The sequence below is a fragment of the Halichoeres trimaculatus genome, unplaced genomic scaffold (genome assembly GCF_033239565.1).
Source record: "Halichoeres trimaculatus isolate MK-OKI-2021-1 unplaced genomic scaffold, fHalTri1.1 fHalTri1_scaffold_16, whole genome shotgun sequence".
Classification (NCBI taxonomy): Eukaryota; Metazoa; Chordata; class Actinopteri; order Labriformes; family Labridae; genus Halichoeres; species Halichoeres trimaculatus.
This window is the reverse complement of record NW_027437194.1, coordinates 485,831-506,920: the sequence shown is the minus strand read 5'-3', so window position 1 is coordinate 506,920 and position 21,090 is coordinate 485,831. Positions and strand designations below refer to the sequence as shown.

General features: G+C 40.7%; 1 protein-coding gene across 1 annotated transcript in view; it reads right to left on the bottom strand.

Annotated features, from left to right (window-relative positions):
- Positions 1 to 640: 640 nt before the first annotated feature.
- Positions 641 to 21,090, bottom strand: part of tbx5a (T-box transcription factor 5a) — a 31,943-nt gene continuing 11,493 nt past the window's right edge. Inside the window, exons 3-9 of the mRNA XM_074690918.1 lie at positions 20,763 to 20,857; positions 19,349 to 19,468; positions 18,117 to 18,264; positions 10,060 to 10,212; positions 4,642 to 4,733; positions 3,084 to 3,316; positions 641 to 1,337 (exon numbers count right to left, since the gene is read on the bottom strand). Coding sequence (XP_074547019.1) covers positions 745 to 1,337; positions 3,084 to 3,316; positions 4,642 to 4,733; positions 10,060 to 10,212; positions 18,117 to 18,264; positions 19,349 to 19,468; positions 20,763 to 20,857 — 1,434 coding nt within the window. The 3' untranslated portion in view covers positions 641 to 744. The remainder of the gene's footprint in view (positions 1,338 to 3,083; positions 3,317 to 4,641; positions 4,734 to 10,059; positions 10,213 to 18,116; positions 18,265 to 19,348; positions 19,469 to 20,762; positions 20,858 to 21,090) is intronic.

The following is a 21,090-nucleotide window of genomic DNA, read 5'->3' as shown; positions in this document are numbered from 1 at the left end:
CAACGAGGTTGGGGTTAAAATTCCAGTCACTTTGTATTTTTTATGTCATTTTAGTGAAAGTGGGCTCATTGTTTCCATCTTTAACCACTGAATGATCGAGCCTGTCCAAACATCTCTGCATCCATGAGCAGTCTGATGGAAGTGCTTTCCTACTTCTTGTTGTAACTGTACCTTTAATGCACCTGTACCTTTAAGAGCAAGACTTTCAGCTTTCAGCCACAAAAAGCACCATCGCTTAGTATTTCATCTACAAAACCAAGAAATGAGAAATTAACATACTGCAGCAAAGGAGAAGCTTCCATTTCTTTTTTCTTTGTACAAAAGTTCAGGGACATGAACACAACAAGAGTTTCTTTTTAAACAGATTCACTCGTCTTTGAAACATCCAGGAGCCACCTCTGCACAGACGCTGTCAGCAGGACGTCCGCTGAAACACGTGAAGCTCAAGTGTTGAGTTTTTCTGCACGTGAGCAGTCTGTTCACGTCCTGTGGTCCAGCTCCGTTTGTTCATGCTCATGTTTTTAAGCGTTTAAGTGCAGACGCTGTCACGAGAAGTTAAGTGATTAGATGTTTGTTTCTATTTAACAGTCTTACCGATGTCAGCTGCTGTCCGTGAAGAAACGCTGATCGTGTTAAGACGATCAGAAACTCGTCCTCTAAAAATATAAATATAGGTTCCTCTACGCCGCCTTGTTTTGGTCCGTCCTGTTTTCTCTCGCCATCCGTCCTCGGGGTGAAGTCGTCTTAGCTGTTCTCGTTCCACTCGGGCATGATGCTGACGCTGTGAACAGTGTGGTACTGGTGTGGCGATAGCGTGCGTGGTATGCCGTGCGTATAGAGGTACTCGTTTCCCTGCAGGCCGGCGGTTGGCGACTGGATCCCCGCCCCGGGGCTGCACTGGCGGCCCAGAGTCTGGTGGGTCATGGAGCTCTGGTACATGGCCGGGTGGTGGCCGTCGCCCAGCTGCGGGGAGGCGTGGCCCCCGACCCCGCCGAGCCTGGACACCAGGGACCCTGAGGTGAAGTGAGCCGAGAAGTGCTGATAGGGCAGCCGCTCCATGGGCTGCATGGCGGTGACCGAGCAGCCGCCGTAGGGCGAGACGCTGGCCCACGTGTTGCAGCTGATGTCCTCCAGACTGGGAACGGGCTCCGCGCCCTGGGAGGCGCTGGCGTACATGCAGGCCTGCCGCTGGCTGGATTCGCTGCGGTACGGGCCGCCGGCCAGGCCGAGGCTCTGGGCGTAGCTGACGGGACGGTAGTAATGGTCCTCCTCGCCGGACGAGCTCTCCAGGTACGACTTCTTATAGCTGTGCTCACCTGAGTGACAGTCATCCTCCACTGCAGGGAAACAGAGTTAGCATTAGCTTTACGCTCAGGCCGATAACACTACATTACCTTCAAAGTCTGCTGTGCTGCTGGATTTAACCTTTTTCTAAAAAACCTTTAATTAATCATTAACAACAAAATAAGTTAACATGTTTCAAATGTCCTTTTAAAACATGTTTTAAATGTTCATATTCATTTCCTAGACACACGACAGAAGCTTTAATTTAACGTTTATTTTTTTATTTTAGTATCTAGATTTTATATTCTTGCTTTGATTCAGACGTTTTTGTGGATATTTTCTTGGATCACTCTACAGCTGCTGTAAAGTCCCTCTCTGGCGCCCTCTCTGGACAAAATGCTACCTGTCCTTTTATTTTCTTTGCTGATTTTGCCTTTGTAGGAGCAAATATTTATTCTAAGATAGATTATTCTGTGTTTGGTAACTTTTGTTTGGTTTCCATTAGGGGCGAGAAAAAAAAAAGTATCTTGGAATTGTTTTTTTTTTGTTTAACAATTTTAAATCAGGTTTTTTTTTGTTCAAAACAATCCCAAAATTTCTTTATTCAATTTAAACCTTTGTTTTAGTCTTTGTTCATAAGCTGGTTTGGAAAAGGTTGAGATGACAGATCCTCTCAATAATCCCTATAAACTGACTCACATGTGATGAGCATTTTTGGGAAAATATGGCTCCAGATAAAGTCTATAGACATCATCATCATTAAACTTTTTCACTTGGTCTGGTGTTTAAAAAAAAAAAAAAAAAATGAACTAAAAGATAGCAAAAATTGGAAATATGAAGAATCGTAATTCAAATAGAATCGGCATTGGGAGTAAAGCGTGTAATCCCAGCCCTGGTTTCCATGGTGTTAGTGTGGGTTTGGTTCTTGTGGGCACTTGGGTTGACACCCGCTAAGTTATACAGGTGGCTGCTTTACTTGCACATGTGAGAGGTAAGTTGACTGGCTGTTATCTTTGTTGACCATGTGCTTTCTCTTACGTTCAGCACAAGCAAACGCAAAATTACATCCCATGAGTAACTCTTCAGGGTTGTTGATACGACAACGGTTTTAAGGTGAAATGCCGAAGTTTTGTTTCGTTTCAGCCTCTCGTTTACACAAAACAGTGTTTTTCAACCTAAAACACACACTTTTGAAAATGGCCTCCAGAGTGGATTTTTTCTGAAACGCTGCACACACCGTTGCCGTGTGAACAGAAAGCCGGAGAAGCTCCACTTCTGCTCTTAGCATTCACCAACACACCAGATGATCGGCCCAACTCTACTTTAGAGAAGATCTACCAGTAGTGGCTTCTGGATGAGACAGTTACAGCGCCACCTACAGGCCTGGCATGCTCACTGCAGCGTTTTCAGTCCTCCAGAGTAAACACAGTTTTTTTTTCTCTACTTTTTTGCATTTTGGGGTGAAAGGTCAATGTGTACACGGGGCCTTAAAGCACAGCTGAATCAGACTAACTACCGCTCTGACCTCTGGGGGCTTTGGTGGAAACTTCAGCGAGTCGCACAGATACAGGACCTGTCTCTGCTTCATGAGGCTTTTAAGGCACTGAGAAGCTGCAACAGTCTGGTACATGACTGAGCAGCATTTACAGACAAAAACCTTCTTTAAAAGAGAAATGTACCGGTCACTGTGAACATCTGGGACCTTCTCCCTCGTGATGGTTTCAGGTTTTTAAAGATACTCCTGACCAGTTTTCACAGGCGTTGTTGTTAATCAGATCTCTGGTATCTTTGTCTCGTACCTTTCCTCTTGATGCAGTGGTACTCCTGGCCGTGCTCGTGGGGCAGCGGGTAGGAGCCGGACTGGGGCAGCATGTCCTGTGAGGTGCTGGTGACCCCGTTCTCACACTGGGAGTACTGGGAGCTCAGGGTGCTCGGGGTGGCCATGCCCTGGACGTCTCCGCTGAAGGGGCTCTGGCTGGATCCCACCCTTTGACGCACCGTGCTGCGAGGAACCACTGGATACTCCTTGGTGCTGCAGTCACAGAAACACACCAGTTCATAATAAACCCAACCAGCCGCCCATCCTCCTCACGGGGAGAGAAACCCTTTCCACTCCTCACGCCAGCGTCTTTCACTCCTATTAAACTCCAGCATCCGTCAATAGATCATTTCGCTACTTTTGCGTCTTTGATTTCAGGGATCCCTCGGTTGAAACATCGACCTGGTTTTGCAATAAGTCCTCCTTTCAGAAATGTAACCAGGAGCAGACGTGCGCAGCTCAGACTGCGCTCTGCAGGCTTGGACGGAGGCGGGGAAGATTGATGGTGTGGTTTGGACTTTCACCATGCTCTTTACATTCACTAGTTTTGATAAATGAAATGTGTTTCACTCAAAACGTCGTATTAAATTGTGGCACGCACCTACTTAAAGTTACTTAACGTGTGTCTGAAACAATCAAAAGCGCCGTTTGAAGCCTGAAAGTCAAGCTCATGATTTCCAGGGATTTTGCTGTTCATAATAAAGCTCGACATTAATCTGAAATGCTTAATTACAGAAAACTTTTCTCTCTGGCTCTGACTGAAAGGTTATGGGACGGAGGTTGGATTTTAGCACCTTGTCTTTAAGCCAAGCAGCTTTTCCACTGTGTTTTCCCCTGATTTGGGTTTTTAACAACACAATACTCAACGTCTGCATCAGCTGCACAAACGAGCAGTGGGGGAGGGGAGGGGAGGGGAGGGGAGGGGAGGGGAGGGGAGGGGAGGGGAGGGTGGGCTTCCAGTTTTTCAAAACCAGATTTTCTCCTTTGAAAATGTGTTTTCCACGCAGCGCGGACGTGCGCTCCATCCCTCATCTGGACTGAATAACAGAAAGAGAGCAATGTGGTCGTGTTCTGCTTTGGCTGCCGGACCAATCGATACCACTGGTTCCAAACACACACACACACACACACACACACACACACACACACACACACACACACACACACACACACACACACACACACACACACACACACACACTTAAAGAAACACAGCCGTATGGAAAGGAGATGTTACAGTCGTGTTTCAGAGGTCCTGCCAGATCAGCCATAAAAGTCTCCAGCATGAAAACTGGCCCCGGATCAAGAGCTACACTTACATCACTGAGAATAACACTGAGTGAGAGTAACACTCATAACTGGCCGGCGTTTGGATGATTGAAGGATTAAAGCTAAGGGGCTTGTTAAGTGACAGTGTGACCAGGATGTCAGTAATCCCTGCAACATTTATCCAGCTCGTTCGACATCACTCAGCTGCTGTGAGCGTTTCCGAGCAGCGATTGGAGACAGATTGCTCAAACACAAACAGTCGTGGCTACCTTTGCATTCTGGACATCCGGTGCAGCTCCATGTCGTCACTTCCACGAAAGCCCTTTGCAAACGGGTTGTTCTCGATCTTCAGCTGGGTAATCTGAAAAAAAAAATACCCCCACTTTATTAGCAACAAAAGACTTTTGTTTTGCAACTTTTTAATTCCATTAGTGCCCTCACACTAAGGGACACTGTTGTTTTCTGTCTGTTTCTTTCTTCTTCTTATTAATCCACCAGCTCTTTGAACTCTAAATGTGCTCAAAAACTCACCAAAATGTGACACACCCTAGATTTGGCCAAAAACTCAGTATAATACCATGTCAACAAAAATTGACCCCCAACTTACAAAATTTGCTCTGTAGCGCCACCTAAACAGCTCTCAATGGCAGTAGGAATGTTATAAAGAGATCAAACAAAGGTCAAATTATTCGTCTTACTGAGACGCGCAACTTATATGCTGACACCCCTGACCTATTTCAAACAGGAAGCTGGCAGTTTGCCTTTCAAAATAAAATTATCCCACAATTTAGGGCCTTAAACAAAAGTTACCTTCTCCTAGGCCATAAATGGTATCGACTTGAAATTTGCTCAGATGATAGAGTAGGCCACGCTTTACAAAATGTATGCATGAATTTGTCGTCTCTCAAACGTTTTTCGAAAGACAAGCCCTCAAAGTCGGTGAACCCCAAAGAAGCCCTTTCAGCTTCTCATATTAGAACAAATGGGAGAGGAAGATCCAGCTTTACACAAGCTGCGCCAGTTAGGCCTCTACACAGAAAAGTAAATGTGGTACCGCTTTAAAAATGACGTGGGCGGATTCCTGAAAAAATTTACTAGAAAAATGTGTGATTTTTAGAGAGATTTGGTCAAAATGGTGGCATCTATGAGGAAACGTTTTAAGACTTAAGTGGGTTCCACTCCTGAGAGGGCAGCAGTTGGCGATGATGTCACACTGATTGAGAGTTCCAATGATGTCACAATGACTGACAGTTCCATGCAGCTGGTCATGTGACTCACTCAAGGCGGGAAAATGGAATGTGTAACACACACACACACAATACAAAGGAATGAAACCTTGACAGTGGAGGAGAAACCAGTATGAAGGATGGGCGACAGTGTTAGTAACCGACCTGCTTGCAGCTTTAATTTGCTTTTTCTTTTTTTGAACAAACTTGTTTACACACATACAGACACATTCATACACTAAAAAAAACACCAGAACAAGAGGTCATGGGTTACTCTTTACAAAGAAAGCACTTCCAAAAAGATTATACACAAAATGCAAACCTAGCTAAGCAGTTACAGATGACATCCTTCTTCCCCCCTGTCTTTTTTTTGAGTCTTATTGAAAAAGTAATTTGTTCCAGTAGATGTAATTTCTTAACAATATTAATAAAAACACCAGCAGTTGGGATCTTCTTTGACGGCCTTTTTACTTGATGTTGTTGTGCAACTTTACTACGATGGTCTCTTAATTCTGCACACATGTCCATCCTTTTTCTGAATCTCTTTTCAGGCTTTGGTTTCTGTTTGAGGCGGATACGATGAAAATATGACAAAATGTTATCATAGCTCACAAACAACCCAAGAGGATGAAATAACAGAGATTTAAGAGGCTTCAAGGGATCCTAAACGAAGCAGCTGAATACAGCACGCCTCAATGAGACACATTCTCATTACATAATTTATAAAGTCACATCCACAGCATCTGGCCAAACACAGAGCTGGCCAACGCTTGATGGACGCAAACACGCTGATTTATTATCTGACTTTGTGTTTTAGTAATAAATGTCTCTGTGAATATCAGGAGAGGATACCGTGCAACACGCCACCCTGGAAGAGCAAATTAATCCCAAAGAGCTTGAACACAATCCGGGGGGATCCCTCTGAGGAGCGGCGGTTTCTGGCAGGTAATTAGCTGGCAGCTCCTCCTGCTTCCTGAGCAGACTGGAGGTTTGAGTCTGCACGCTGGCTGACACTTTGAGCAACGCTTGTAAAATCTCTCGTGTGACACTTACTATATAGCTTCTTGTTAATACACGCAGCCTGGCAGAGCTGTGGTTCATTGTTTCATCTCTTTTTACAAAGTTTGGAAAAACAAGTTCAGAGCCCTGTTGAACTCCTGTTACCCTCTGTGGGCGCAAAGCTACACACTGCAAAAACTGAAATCTTATCAAGTGTTTTTGCCTTATTTATGTTTTAAAAAAAAAGTCTGATTATACTCAATATGAGCCACATTTAGCAAGTTAAAAAACTTGTCTTTGAATAGGCAAGGCAAGGCAAGTTTATTTCTATAGCACATTTCAGCAATGCAATTCAAAGTGCTTTACAGGCAGAACAAATTATAGAAAACAATTAAAATTCAATTAAAAATGAGATCAATTAAAAAGACACAATAAAACAAACAACAAAAGACAAACAAAAGATTAAAATAGATTTGAAAACAGATTTTAAAACAGATTTTAAAAACAGATTATAAGATAAAAACAGATTTAAAGATAAAATTTGCAGTGCAAAATTAAAGACAAGATATCAAAATGATATTAAATTGAAATGTTAAAATACTCTAATAAAAGGCAGCTGTAAAAAGGTGGGTCTTCAACCTGGATTTAATTGAGCTAAGAGTTTCAGCAGACCTGATATTTTCTGGCAGCTTGTTCCAGATATTTGGAGCATAGAAGCTGAATGCTGCCTCTCCATGTTGATAGTTTGAAATTAGACGTTTATCTGGACTGGTCAGGTGAATGTGGCTCAGATTAAGTCTAAAAAGACATTTTCTACACAAAATAAGACAAAAACACTTGATAATATTTCATTTTTTTTGCAGGTTGGAGAAACAAACAGCCTTTTCCAAACTGAAGAGACATTGTGTAAAAAGGAGTTTTCCTCCTGACTGGGCCTAAAGGATAGAAATTAAAGCGCTCAGTTTTAGAAGAATGTCTTTAAAATATGCTCATTAAATATCAGAGGCCTACAGAGGCACATTCCCAGGTGTATTCCCAGGTGTGTTGGGCTCTCTTAGACAAAAGGTAAAAAGTTAAATGCATGAAAAAGAACCTAAATAAGAGGAACAGAGTTTCCTGTCCCACATTTTTCTCCTTCCTTTCACTTTTCTTCTCCTGCAAACACAGAGAGAGTTTCATTTCCAGCACAAACCCTAAAGCAGACCTGTCCACCCCGGTCATTAGCAGGAGTCAGGTGAGCTGGACTCATGCCTGCAGCTCGTATTGCTCTGACAGATGTCTCACTCTCTGATTGGACAGTTATGGTAAAAAAAAAAAAAAAAAAAAGCCTGGAAATCACAAATGCTGTTTTTTTTCCTGCAGGTCTGGAAAGCCCCAATAATTAGCCCCGGGTTACGATCCCAGCCCAATAAGAAGTTGGGGAATAATGAATGGCTCCTACAGAATCCCGGTCATTTGCGCTTCCTGTTCCCTGAAGCACGCGCGGCCTGTGATTGGCTGCGGGGACATTACGAGCCTTCGCCCCTTTTCTCCCGCTTTCCCCCGGAGTAAAAACATGGAGGCCCGCACGGTTAGATGACGTTAAACAGACGCTGTTTACACAAACTTTTATTCCCAGGATTTTATTTCCTGCCCAACCAAAATCAAGTTTCTCCGTTTCCACCAGTTTCTACACGCGAGGAAACAACTGTGACACCTCTGGCCTCAGGAAATACAAGACCTTTATTTTTAACCAGGTACGAGGCTGCTGGTTTCTGAACGGGGGAAATAAAAAACGATAAATCCTTCAGGTGTTTTAGCTTCTCACGCGTAAAAACGCAGCGCAACAACTTTTAATTATTCTGTTAAAGAATTTATACAAAGCAAACGGCTCCAAACACAAAACTAAAATAATAGAAATGGCTCTTGCAGACACAGTAAACCTATCTGACCTTTTCAAATGATCAAATCTCACACAGCAAGCAGAAAAACTTCAATAAGGTCAGACTGAAATCTACATTTCCGGTTGGACAAAAACTGCAGCCTGTTGCGCGTTTCTAAATAATGAAAAGTGTGGGTTTTTATTTATTTATTTATTTATTTTTTAATAGAAAAGTGGAAAAAGTTGCATTTTCCAATCTCATTTATTCATTTTAACTTTTTGTCCGCTGGTTTTATTCATTTCTATCGTGATTTTCTCCTTTTGAATGTTTTTAAATTAACTGTAAAGTGACCATAAGAGTCAAGAAAGGCGATTTTTAAAGACAAAGTTAGTATTATTGTAAATAAAAACATAAAGTAAAATAAAATAAAATAAAACAAAATAATGATAATTGCAATTTCGTTGCACTGGTTGCACTGACAAATAAAGTTCTATTCTATACTAACAACAACAACAACAAAAATAATGATGATAATAATGATAATAATAATAATAATAATAATAATAATAATAATAATAATAATAATAATAATAATAATAATAATAAATTGGTCCGAGAATGTGATGGAGAAAAGCTGTTGACAAAATAAATTTCTAAAAAGCATTTGTTCCAAAGCAAACACTTAAGAAATTATAAATATAAACAGAAGTTTTTAAGGTAGGCTAGTTTAATTACTTAAATTTGAGGAAAATAAAATAAATAGTAGCTGTTATTGATTTTTTAAACTAAATCTCAGATGTAGGAGACAAAATAACTTAAACAAAAACTTATTACATTTTATTTTCCAAGAGCGAAGATATGTAAAGGCATGCTCAATAAATAAATAAATGCATAAATAGATAATTAAATAAATAAATACATAAACTTTTTTTTTTTCTAATCGAGCCGTGTATTTAAAGTAACTGCGGTTTTCAGAGTAAGTCTGGACCCAGTAAGTCTGAAATCGACGCCAGATCTTGATCCGGTTTATCTTCAGACCCCCCTCTCTACAAAGCGCTCCGGGTCTGCACCTCCAGAGTCTCTGAGGTCAGACGTCGTCTCGTCGGGTATCTGAAGTCCCCCTCGTCTGTCAGTGACTCTGTGATATCAGAGCTTTCCAGCTGACAGAGACAAGGCTTCACTTCACCCTCACAGACGAGCTGCCTTCATTTCTCTGCTGTCAGCGCCGCGCTGCGCTCACCGGACAAACCGGGACAAACCGGGACAAACCGGGACCCTCCGGTAAATAACGGTAAATAACGGTAAATAACGGTAAATAACGGTAAATAACGGTAAATAACGGTAAATAACGGAAACAGAGCTGATGTTACAGAGAAAAACAGACTCTCCTCTTTTCCTCTTTCGGCCTGTTGGCTCAGAGCAAAGCGCCACACGTGTCTCTGTTTGTATTTCTGGAACTTTCTGCCACGCTGGAAACATTGTAAAAACACAATCGCCTCATAAAAACTCCGTGAATTTAAAAATGCCTTTTTACTGAGTCACGCTGCAATAAAACACAGAAAAGGAAAAATCCAGAAGAGCAGGCCTGAGCCGGACTCACCTTGTGGTTCTGGTAGGACGTGACCGCGATGAAGGCCGTCTCCGGGAACACGTGAGTGCAGAAGGCCGTGTTCTTCGAGCCGAAGCCGTTGTTCTCGTCCGCCTTCACGATGTGGATCCTCGGCTGGTACTTATGCATGGAGTTCAGGATGATCTGTGGAGGGGACAGGGAGCCCGGAGTTAGAGGAACACCGAAAGTTTATTTATTATTTATTTATTTTCTTTTCTTTTCTTTTCTTTTCTTTTCTTTTCTTTTCTTTTCTTTTCTTTTCTTTTCTTTTCTTTTCTTTTCTAATACGATTTTGTTTGAGTAAAACTAAAAACAGAGAGAACAGGATCACACTGTGGCGTTATTTAGGATAAAAGAGCAAAAAGCGAAGTTTTGACAAGTTTAACGAGAAGTTCAAGAAAGTTCAAGAGAAACAACTGAACGTTTCCCACATGGTCAAAACAAAACAAAACAAAACAAAACAAAACAAAACAAAACAAACAACAACAACAACAACCACAAAAAACAGTACTAACAAAAAAATACTAAAAATATATATATATATACTACAATAACTAAAAAAATAAATAAATAAATCAAACAAAGAAAGAAAAAGAAACAAATAAAAATACAACAAATAACAAAATAATAATAATAAAAAAACTAATACAAAAACTAAGAACAACAACAGCAAAAACAAAAAACTTATCATAAAACTTACAAAAACAGCCTACTGGAATAACTAACAAAGACAACAAATAAAACAAAACAAAGAAAAAAACGAAAAAACAACAAAAAAAAACTACGAAAATCAAAACAAAAAACACTACCAACAAAAAAACAAAAACAAAAAACTAACCCAAAAAATGCAACGAAAATACTAACAAAAATAATGACAAAAAAACAAAATAAGATTAAAAAAAAACGACAAAAAAAAAGAAAAGCAAAAAAATAAAATTAAACTGATCAGACAAAATGAACCTTTGCTGAGTTTTTCTGCTTTATTTTCTCTGTTAGTTTAAAACTTTAGTCATTAAAATTCCAAAACACCACATTTTTATCCAGAGTTTCAGCACAGATAATTTTTTTAATAAATAATAAAAGATTCAGATCCAGCACTTTATCATCCTCAGGGAATGAGAAGAACTTAGGAAGTGAAGCTATGGTCAAAATAAATCCTAAAAAGAGATTTAATGTCTTCATATTCTAATGTCATTGCTATATATCCATAATTTAGTTTTCATTGTCAGTCATTCCCTGATTTCTTGGGGTGACACAAACTCATAAACTGTACCAACTTTTGGTTAAAGCGACAGTTTTTAGTGAACTCTGAGTGTTTTTAAAGTTGTGGAGCTCAGACTGAAACAAACTGTTTTCAGAGGTTTTTCCTGCAGACATGAGGCCTGAGAGAAACCTCCTCTGATTTTACGAGAGCTCCGTCTGTGGTGAGTGGATCCATGTTTGTGTCTGTGCTGTGTGACCTCTGTAATTAAGTCTCCCTAAAAGTCCTTTATATAAATCTGGAAAATTCTTACTTTTCTTCTTTATGTGAACCCAGATTTTCCTCTGGAGGAGGAATGAACTGTCATTACTCTGTTTTTCCCTTTGTATGAATATTTCTCTTCAAACAGGCTGCAGTTTAAAGAGCGAGTGTTATAGTTATTACAGCCGTATTACCCTGAGCAGAGGAGCCCTCTGTTTGCCCCTCTACCCTCTCTAACCCAGTTTGAGCAAAGTGACGACTGCTACCAGCTTGGCGACGTTAAGACGCGCTGAACTTGAGCCTTGAACTTCTCCTTTCAGGCCCTCTCATCCGTGCATCTTAAGTCTAATTGCTTTGACGGAGCAGGGAGCGGCGTGGAGCGGCGTGGAGCAGCGTGGAGCAGCGTGGAGCAGCGTGGAGCAGCGTGGAGGAAAAGAGGAGGACTCCATACTCAAAGGTGAATCTACATCAGAGAATAAAAACCTGTCCTCTCCTCCTCCTGCAGGAGACGAGGCCTCCTGAAACACACATGACCCTGAATCCTTTCTCAGAGCCAAGTGAGCCCTGCAGGCTTCCATACATGATACAATAGTGCTTCTTTATCCACTTCCAGCCAAACCTGGGTTGATTTCATGGTGCAGTAGGTTTCTGTAAAGGGCTGGAAGTGGGTAACACTGAAACAGCCTCTCCTGCAGGTTTCTGCTCTCATTTACAGATTTCTTTATCAGGGAAATACAGAAATTTCGAGCACATGAGTGAAGGGAAAAAAAGGAGGTTAAACCAAAGTTTTTCCCATGCACGCGTTCATTAATGTCTCACTTTGAGGTCTGCAGAGATGCATCCAAGATCTGGACCCACCACAACAACAACGAAGCCATCAGTCACTGGGTTTAGGAGCTAAAAACGTCCCCGACCGCTGAGACACATTAGACGCTGCATGGAAACTTCTAAACACACGCTTCACCGTGGAAAACAGCTCGCTCCGCTGACTGTGGGAGCCCAGAGTCCAGTCTGTGTGTGAGTGTGGGGAAGGGAGGTGAAGGGGGTCGGGGTGCAGATCCAGACCACCCACTGGGCCCCCTGCACACGCCTCCCTCCCTGTATCTCTGCCCCCCCACCTCCTCCTCTGGATGATAGTATTTAATGATAGTGAGGGATCACTCTGGGCCTCCAGCCGCTGCCCTCTGCTTTCATGTCCCCCACATCAGAGAGTTTCCCCGAGCCGCGGGATCAGCAGCTTCATACACCATCATCTATTGCTCAGCGCACACTGCCACTCAGATATAAACACAGACCCTCACACTCCAGCCGGCCGGCCCAGGAAAACATGTGTGGGAGGACGGACAGAGGACGGACGGACAGGGGAAGGACGGAGGGACGGGGAGACCAGGAGCAGACTGAAGGGGAGACCAGAGCAGGAGCAGACTGAGGGGGAGACCAGAGCAGGAGCAGACTGAGGGGGAGACGAGCAGGACGGAGGAATAATCCAGAGCAAAGTGAAACAGGAATGATCAGATTCAGAGAAACAGGAAAAACACAGTTTGATGAGAACATCAGGGTTTTAAAAATGAACATCCTCCAACAGCTGCAGCAGCAGAAAGAAACCACATCCCTAAAGCTGGTCTGAAGCTGGTCTGAAGCTGGTCTGAAGCTGGTCTGAAGCTGGTCTGAAGCTGGTCTGAAGTCTGACTCAGGCTCAGGTGTGAAAAGAAACCAGAGTTCATTAAAAAAGTTAAAAATAAACTGTTTTAAACTGAAGATCTCTCTGACATCTGGGATCAAACTTTCTCATTCTGCTTTTTCAGCCTGAAGCTTTAATTTTGTTGTTTCTCGTGTTGCATAAAACCATAAAACGTTTCCCATTATCTCAGCAGCTGGACTTTAATCATGGACCTCCTTAAAGCTCCTCTGAGGAACTTGCAGTTTTACCTCCTGTGGACCAAACTCTACACGCTCCAACTAAAGAAAGATGAACTCATGTTAATTCTGGTTTGTTCTGCAGCTCATGGAGAGGTTTCTCTGTTAATTTCAGTTTGTTTCATGACAAGAAAAATAATCCTCACAGGAGCTTTAAGGAGAAAACTGCAGCATCAGATTAATGGCGACACGTCCTTCTCTCTGGTCTCATTCAGATCCAAACTCAGACCCATCAGCTGCTTTCTCCAGTCCCACTGATTCAGACTGTCAAATTTATTTTATTTATTTAATTATTATTATTATTATTATTTTTTATTTATTTATTTCTGATGTGATCATCTCTTTTTAAATGTGTGGTAATAAACGGTAGAGTGACCAAAGTGTCAAAAAAGACGCTTTTAGATAAAGTAATAATAATAATAATAACAATAATAATAATAATAATGAAAAAATAATATGAATATTAATAATAAAAATAATACTAAAAAATTTTAAAATAATGATTAAAATAAAAAATAAAAAAGTAATAATAATAATGATGAAAATAACAGCAATAATAATAAAATATTTTCATTATAACTTTTGCTGTTATTTTCATTATTATTGTTTTGAGTATGATTATTATTATTGTTTATGCAAAAAATTAAAGCAATGTTTTAAGAAATTAAGTGAAAGTCCTTCCTGAAGAAAAGTTAACAAAAGATTTTGTTTGCGAATTATCAATAATTTATGTCTATTTGATCAGATAAGCACTTTTCAACTTATTTTTCTGCAGTTTAGACAATTCTCCATATTTATGAGCTCACTGATGAAAATATTAAGATATTAAGTTTAGAAAACACCACTAAATGTGTGGGATAAATATTAATGAGAAACAATGAGTTTCAGTTTGATGAAAATGATGAGAAACTTTATTAAGCCACTCTCCAACAATACTAAAGTATTCTATAGATACACAGGTAAATTTAAATAAATAAATAAATAAATATTGTAAACAAATGTAATATTTTTGATCTCATGTCAGAATTTTAATTTATCCTGTTATTTAATAATTATCAAGAGTATTTTAAGTTTAGTGTAACTTATTATTTTTCATTATTTAGTTTAATTTTTTACTATTCTAATTTCAAAAATAATTTCAATTAAATTTTTTAAATTTTTAAAAATACACAAATAGGTAAGCAGGACCTAATCTATTATTTAAATCACAGATAATGGAGGCTCTGACTTTAACCACAGGATCCATCATATAATTAAAACATTAAAAATAATTAAATTGATTCTGTTAGGATGTTAAGCTTGAAATGAATCACTGAAACTTCTGTGTTTCTCAAAAGTAAACAGAGATAAATAGATGTATAAATATTTTTGTTTCCTGGACAAAAACACAAAGCTGCAGAAAAACAAGTTTAATCCTGTTCAGAAAGTTAATCCCTGCAGCAGATTTTATTACACCTAAAGCTACTGTTGGTGTTTTTTTATGCTTATGAAACAGATGGAAAATAAAAGTTTGGCATTTTTATGACGTTAAAAATGAAAAAATGATTTGTTTCCTCATTTTTACTGATGGTATCTGCTGGGAGAGGTCGGTTGGTGTCACATTAAAAAATAAACAGAGAAGTTAAGAAAAAGTTTCCTCCACAAACATTCAGGAAGAAAAGCATCGTTTTTTCCACCGTGGTGAAAAAATGAACCTGAACAGAAAGTTTTAACTCAGCCTGCTCCATCCTCAGCTCCAGGCCTCAGAGACCAGCTCCCCTGGTTTTCTATTAGACCTGATCAGACCTGGTCAGACCTAGTCAGACCTGATCAGACCTGATCAGACCTGGTCTGCTGGGCCGGGCCCTCCTCTCTCCTCTGACATGAGTCTAATTACCCAGAGTTTCTGGAGAAAAACGGCTCTTCAGTCTTTCTCTACCTGACTGAGATCCACATCAGCTCTCCCTGCTGCTAATTATAAATCATGGAGCAGTTATTTCAACCAGCTGGACCAACAAGCCCCAGGAACACGTTTCCTTTATGGACCCCAGGGTGAGACTGCAGCAGCGCCGGGGGGAGCAGGAACCGCTGCAGCCAATCAGAAGCCGAGCTCCAAACCCAGAATTTACAGCATTCCTGCTGAGATCTGGTTTCAGCTCGGCAGCCCAGCAGCTGGGCTCCGGAGGGGCAGGGACCGCTGTGGGCGCCATGTGGACAGAGAGAGGCCTGTGTGCGTGGAAGTCCAGATCCACCACCAGGCCCAGACCCAGTCCCAGTCCCAGACCCAGACCCAGTCAGGACACACTTTAAGAGCTCCACTCAGCATCAACACAACAACTCTAACAGTTTCAACCTAATCCAGTTTCTGTGTTTTTCCTCATATAACCATCTCCTTAACGAAGGAGAGACTCGTTAGGCCTCTGCCAAGCCTGTAAGTTTTTCCCCTTTTATCCCAGAGAAACTAATTATTCTGTTTCTCCAACAACTTCTAATTTGGCCTCACGGTGAAGCCCTGATGAAAACCTGCAGGCAGCAGGCCGTGGTGCCGTGCAGATGAAGTAAGTGATGTTTTTGTGTTTCTGAAGGAATCACAAAGGCCCGGGGCGGGATGGATGGATGGATGGAGGAGTAATGAGGAGGTAACAGTTAGAAAATGGGTACCACATTATGCACGAAGCGGGGAGGCAGAGGCAGAGGATGGGGGTGCAATTGCAGTTTTCCGTTTTGCTAAAAGTGCCCGGCTGGAGCGGGCTGACTTCCAGGAGGTCGACAACTTGCAGGCACGCAGGGGGCGCCGTGATGGAGGCAGAGGCTCCAGGCTGCAGGAGGCAGAGCTCATCCAACCCAACCATCAAACGACGAAGCACAAGACGTTCACTTTCCCTCCTGATCACAACATTTTCACTCTGAGGAAAGTTCAACTTTTCAGTCTGAAGCCACAAAAAACTCACTGGATCAAAACTGTGCAGCCAGTCACATCCTCGTTTCCATACCAAAGCAACTTTACTTTAAAAACAACCACCAACAACAAGATAAAAACAGATAAACACACACATTAAAGAAAACATTAGAAGCAGCTCAAAGCAAACAGGAGGAAATAAAGGACTGAAAGTGTGTTTCATTAAAGGACAGAGGGGACTGTTGGATTTTTTCCATCTCGTCTCAGAAAAACAGAATTACTCTTTGTTTAAACTCGTCTGTCTGAGGCTTTCATGTGTTTTTGGACAGGAACTGAAAATCCAAATTACTCTGATGAGTCTCATTTTGATCTGAGATTAAAAACAGTTTTCTTTCACTTTCAGAAAAAAAAAAGATTTTCTCACAGTGTGACAGTTTTTCAAACTTTGCTGAAACGTGATATCAGACTTTTAACAGCAGCAGACACAGTTTTAATGAGTGTTTAAGTGAAGCCATGTGTCCAGATATTCTCAGCTAAACTCTGTTGTCTTTATCTTTAACAAAAAGTTTGACAGAGAAACTTTTTCTAACAAATGAATAAATCTTTGAAGAGCAGGAAAAAATGAAAAAGTTTGTGAAACTTTCTGTCCCCAAAGTTTAAACCCAGCAGAGTCAGTGAGTTCACTGAGCCTGAAGCTGTTTGACGTTTAAAAAGTTTATTTCACAGATAAAGTTTAGACTTTATGACGCTTCACTGAGCAAAACAATGTTTAACAAGCAAACAGGGAGAGCGGCTGGGAGCTGACTTTTCATTTTTACAACTTTAACGTTTTTTTCTGACAGCGAGAAAATGTTTTTACCAGCTTCAAATAGAGCTAAAGTTTTTTTTTTTTTTTTTTTTTACTGACTTTAATCAAAGTTCAGGAAAAGTTTTAACAGTTTCTGCTGCTTTGGTTTGACTTTTAATTAGCCTATATGCTCAAATGTAAAGACTTAATATTTCCTCATATAAAAGATAAAGAACAACATTTTATTATCAACTTTTTAAATGATTTTTTTTTTTTTTAAAGTCTTTTTTTCTTTTTTTTTTTAAATCATCTTTCTATTTTTATCTATTTCTTTTATTTTTTTAATCATCTTTCTATTTTTATCTATTTCTTTTTTTTTTTCAGGACATAACCTGCAATAAATCAACTTTACTGTCCTCTTTATTTTTTTATTTTTGACTCAATAACAGTCTCATGGAAATTTATTTTAGCATAAAATCTATAAAAGCTATAATCCTAGTTTCAATAATAATAAAAATAATAATAATTATAATAAAAAATAATAATGATAGAATATAATAATAATAATAATAACAATAATAATGATAATAATAATAATAATAATAATAATAATAATAATAATAATAATAATAATAATAACAATAATAATGATAATAATAATAATAATAATAATAATAATAATAATAATAATAATAATAATAACAATAATAATGATAATAATAATAATAATAATAATAATAATAATAATAATAATAATAATAATAATAACAATAATAATGATAATAATAATAATAATAATAATAATAATAATAATAATAATAATAATAATAATAATAATATAGTAACTCGTCAAACAGTGAACCCTCTGACCAACACACGACTTTGAAATATCCAGCAGCAGCTTTAAAAACTTTTGGGATCCTCACACACTCACACTCTCTCACACACACTCTCTCTCACACACACGGTGAAGTAGTGAAGGTGACAGGCCAATAGGCACCTACGTGTCCGAACGGGTCCAGGTGGTTGTTGGTCAGCTTCAGCTTCTGGAAGGACACCAGCTGCCTCATCCAGTGCGCGCCCGTGGCCGGAGAGTCCGGGTGCACGTAGAGCCTGCCGGGCATGGCGGGCTCAGCTTTCCCGGTCACAGACCTGGAACACGCAGCGGAGAGGAGGAGGAGGAGGAGGAGGAGGAGGAGGAGGAGGAGGAGGAGGAAGGTGAACACAGGTAAATACAGCGTTTCCTGATCACCTCAGGGAGACAGCTCTGCTCTGACAAATCATAGAAATTACGCACAGATTATTTAAAATAAACTGAGCATCACTCCAGAGTTTTAAAAAAGTGAGACTGAAATTATCTCAATGAAACAGAAAATATCTGACGAGTTGAATCTGAACCGGAAGTTGTTCACTTTAGAGCAATTTCCCAGAAATTACGCAGAAAATCTGAGTCAAAGTAATTTATTCTAAATCTTAAAATTAAGCAAAACTATTTTGAGTGAAAGAACTTTTTAAATTAGCTTGAACCAAAACAGGAAATTTAAAATAATTATAATAAAAAGATGAAAAACCTGTGCGTAAATCTTGTTGCTGTGTTTGGCTGTAGCGCACAACCCAACAGGATGTCCACTTATAAAACTGTGCTTTAGATTCTTTAATTTAACTCTAAAATAATAAAACTAAACATCTAAAGTGCTTGGTGAGATCTTCTTTAATGGTTTTAAAGTTGGTCTGGAGCTGTCAGAGGTCAGATCAGAGCTGCTGGACGTTGTTTTCCAACATCGTCAGATCAAGAGGAGAATTAGTTCCAGGACATGCTCTGCACAGGTCATTATCGGCACTATTGGCATGTGATTATTCTCTTTAAGTAAGCCCTCATTGAGAGGCGCTGACCCACACTGCGCATTCCTGACCAAGGTTAGAGAGATGGACATGACACTAAACAAATAGCAGCGTTTGTGCCCCGCGCTGAGAGAAACACAGACTCCTTTCACATCCGAGGGTAAAAAAAGAAAAGAGACGTTTCTCCCAGCTGACTCCTTTTCTGGCTCGTATGAGAAAACACACAGTTCATGATTCTGGGGGAATTAATATGCTCACTTCCGATCCTCGTCCATCAGGACAGCAAAATAAAAGTTCCTGCCGGGGTGAAGTCCGCAGAGAGACAAACCCTGACCTCCTGTGCGTAAAACCAAACATCTCCCAACCCTGTCGGTGCGTTTTTAATTTCTCTTACCACTTATTGTCCGCGAATTTGTAGCGATGGTCGTCTGCAGGAACAACATCCATGAGGAGGATATATTTAGTTTTGGGGTTTAATCCTGTGACCTTCACTTTGAAGCTGGGGAACATTCGCCTGTAGAAGGACAAAGAGACGGTTTATACAGCTATATATGGTGTTTCTGTCCAACTGGGGGAAAAAAGGGGAAGGCAAAAATAGACTGTGGTGTGTTTTTCATGCGTGTCTGCTCAGAGAGAGGAACCTGAGATCTGGAAGTTTCCAAACGCGCTGCAGGAAACAAACATGGAGACAGATTGAAGACAAAGTCTTCTCACTTTTCTGACTTTTCTGACGGTTCCTCTCTGAAAACGTCATCCCAGAGCGGGCAGCTCACGCGGGGTGGTTTGAAATGTCAAATAAATGACTGTTTTCCTTGGAGAGGTAGCGACTATTTCAGGGCAGGGCGTGGGGCCTGCGCATTATGAAGCGTTTTCTCAGTGTGGGCCAGATTTCTGCAGGATCCGTTTAGTAAATCACTGGGATATTTGGGAGCTGTCACACAGGAGAAAAACACACCATGTGAAGGAGGTTCAGCAGCCTCGACAGGAAGAGGAGAAAGGAGGAGAAGGAGGAGAAGGAGGGGAGAGGATGCATGTGTTGTATCATTTCTCGCCCTAAAAGCTGCAGTGAGTGAGTGAGTGACAGGCGCAGGACGCAGACTTTACGCAGCTGCGCGGACGAAACTACCTCCTGCTACATGTAGATCCTGCGTCATACTTTAAATATTCATCACTCATAATTCAAACCTCCGAGCTACACACACACACACACACACTCACACACACACACACACACACACACACACACACACACACACACACACACACACACACACACACACACACACACACACACACACACACCAGCCGCCATCACGCATGTGCGCGCTCACACTCCGCCGACGGGCGCTGTTTTGACTCGATGCAACATGAGGGCGAGTGTGGAGCAGACAGCCTGACACATGTACAGTGTCTGCGCAACGTGTTGCACGCAAGAGGAGTCTGCGCACAATTACGCACACACACACACACACACACACACGCATGACAGATGCAGTGGCACGATGCTAATCTAGAAAAATACGCAACATTTTTTAATCTATGCTTGAAATAAAGGAGACTCAGGCCCAAACTGCATTTCCCATCAGCCCACCCAGACTAAAATATGGACTGAAGCTCTCGTGGTGTTGAGCTGAAGCGTCTGCCAGATGCTCCGTGTTTTCTCTACGGTGTAGATTTCTGACTCCCCCACGAAAGACAAATGATAAAAAAAACACAGCCGAGCCTGGATTTTTAAATTTCACTCTAAGGCTCCAACATTTTCTGTTTCCACCCGCAGAGTCTCTGAGAAATCCTCCTTGTCGTCTCACCTCCCTGCTTTGGTGATGATCATCTCCGTCCCCACCTCATGGAACTTGGACCAGAGCTCCCTTTCGTGCAGGTAGACTTTTATCCCTTCCATGCCCTTCAAAACAAACACTTGTTAGTGCACAGAGTTCACACAGAGAGGCTGCACAGGGCCTGCTTCGTTTTTACGCGCACGGATCTGTACGCGTAAAAACGCAAACACACACATCTACGTGTCTGTTCTGCTTTGGATTAACTGGGATTTAAATAAAAACCAGTAAACAACAGATGAAAAAATAAAAAGCTTTCAAAATAGACTGTTTTGCTTTTTAAGAGTTTTAAATTTCAAGA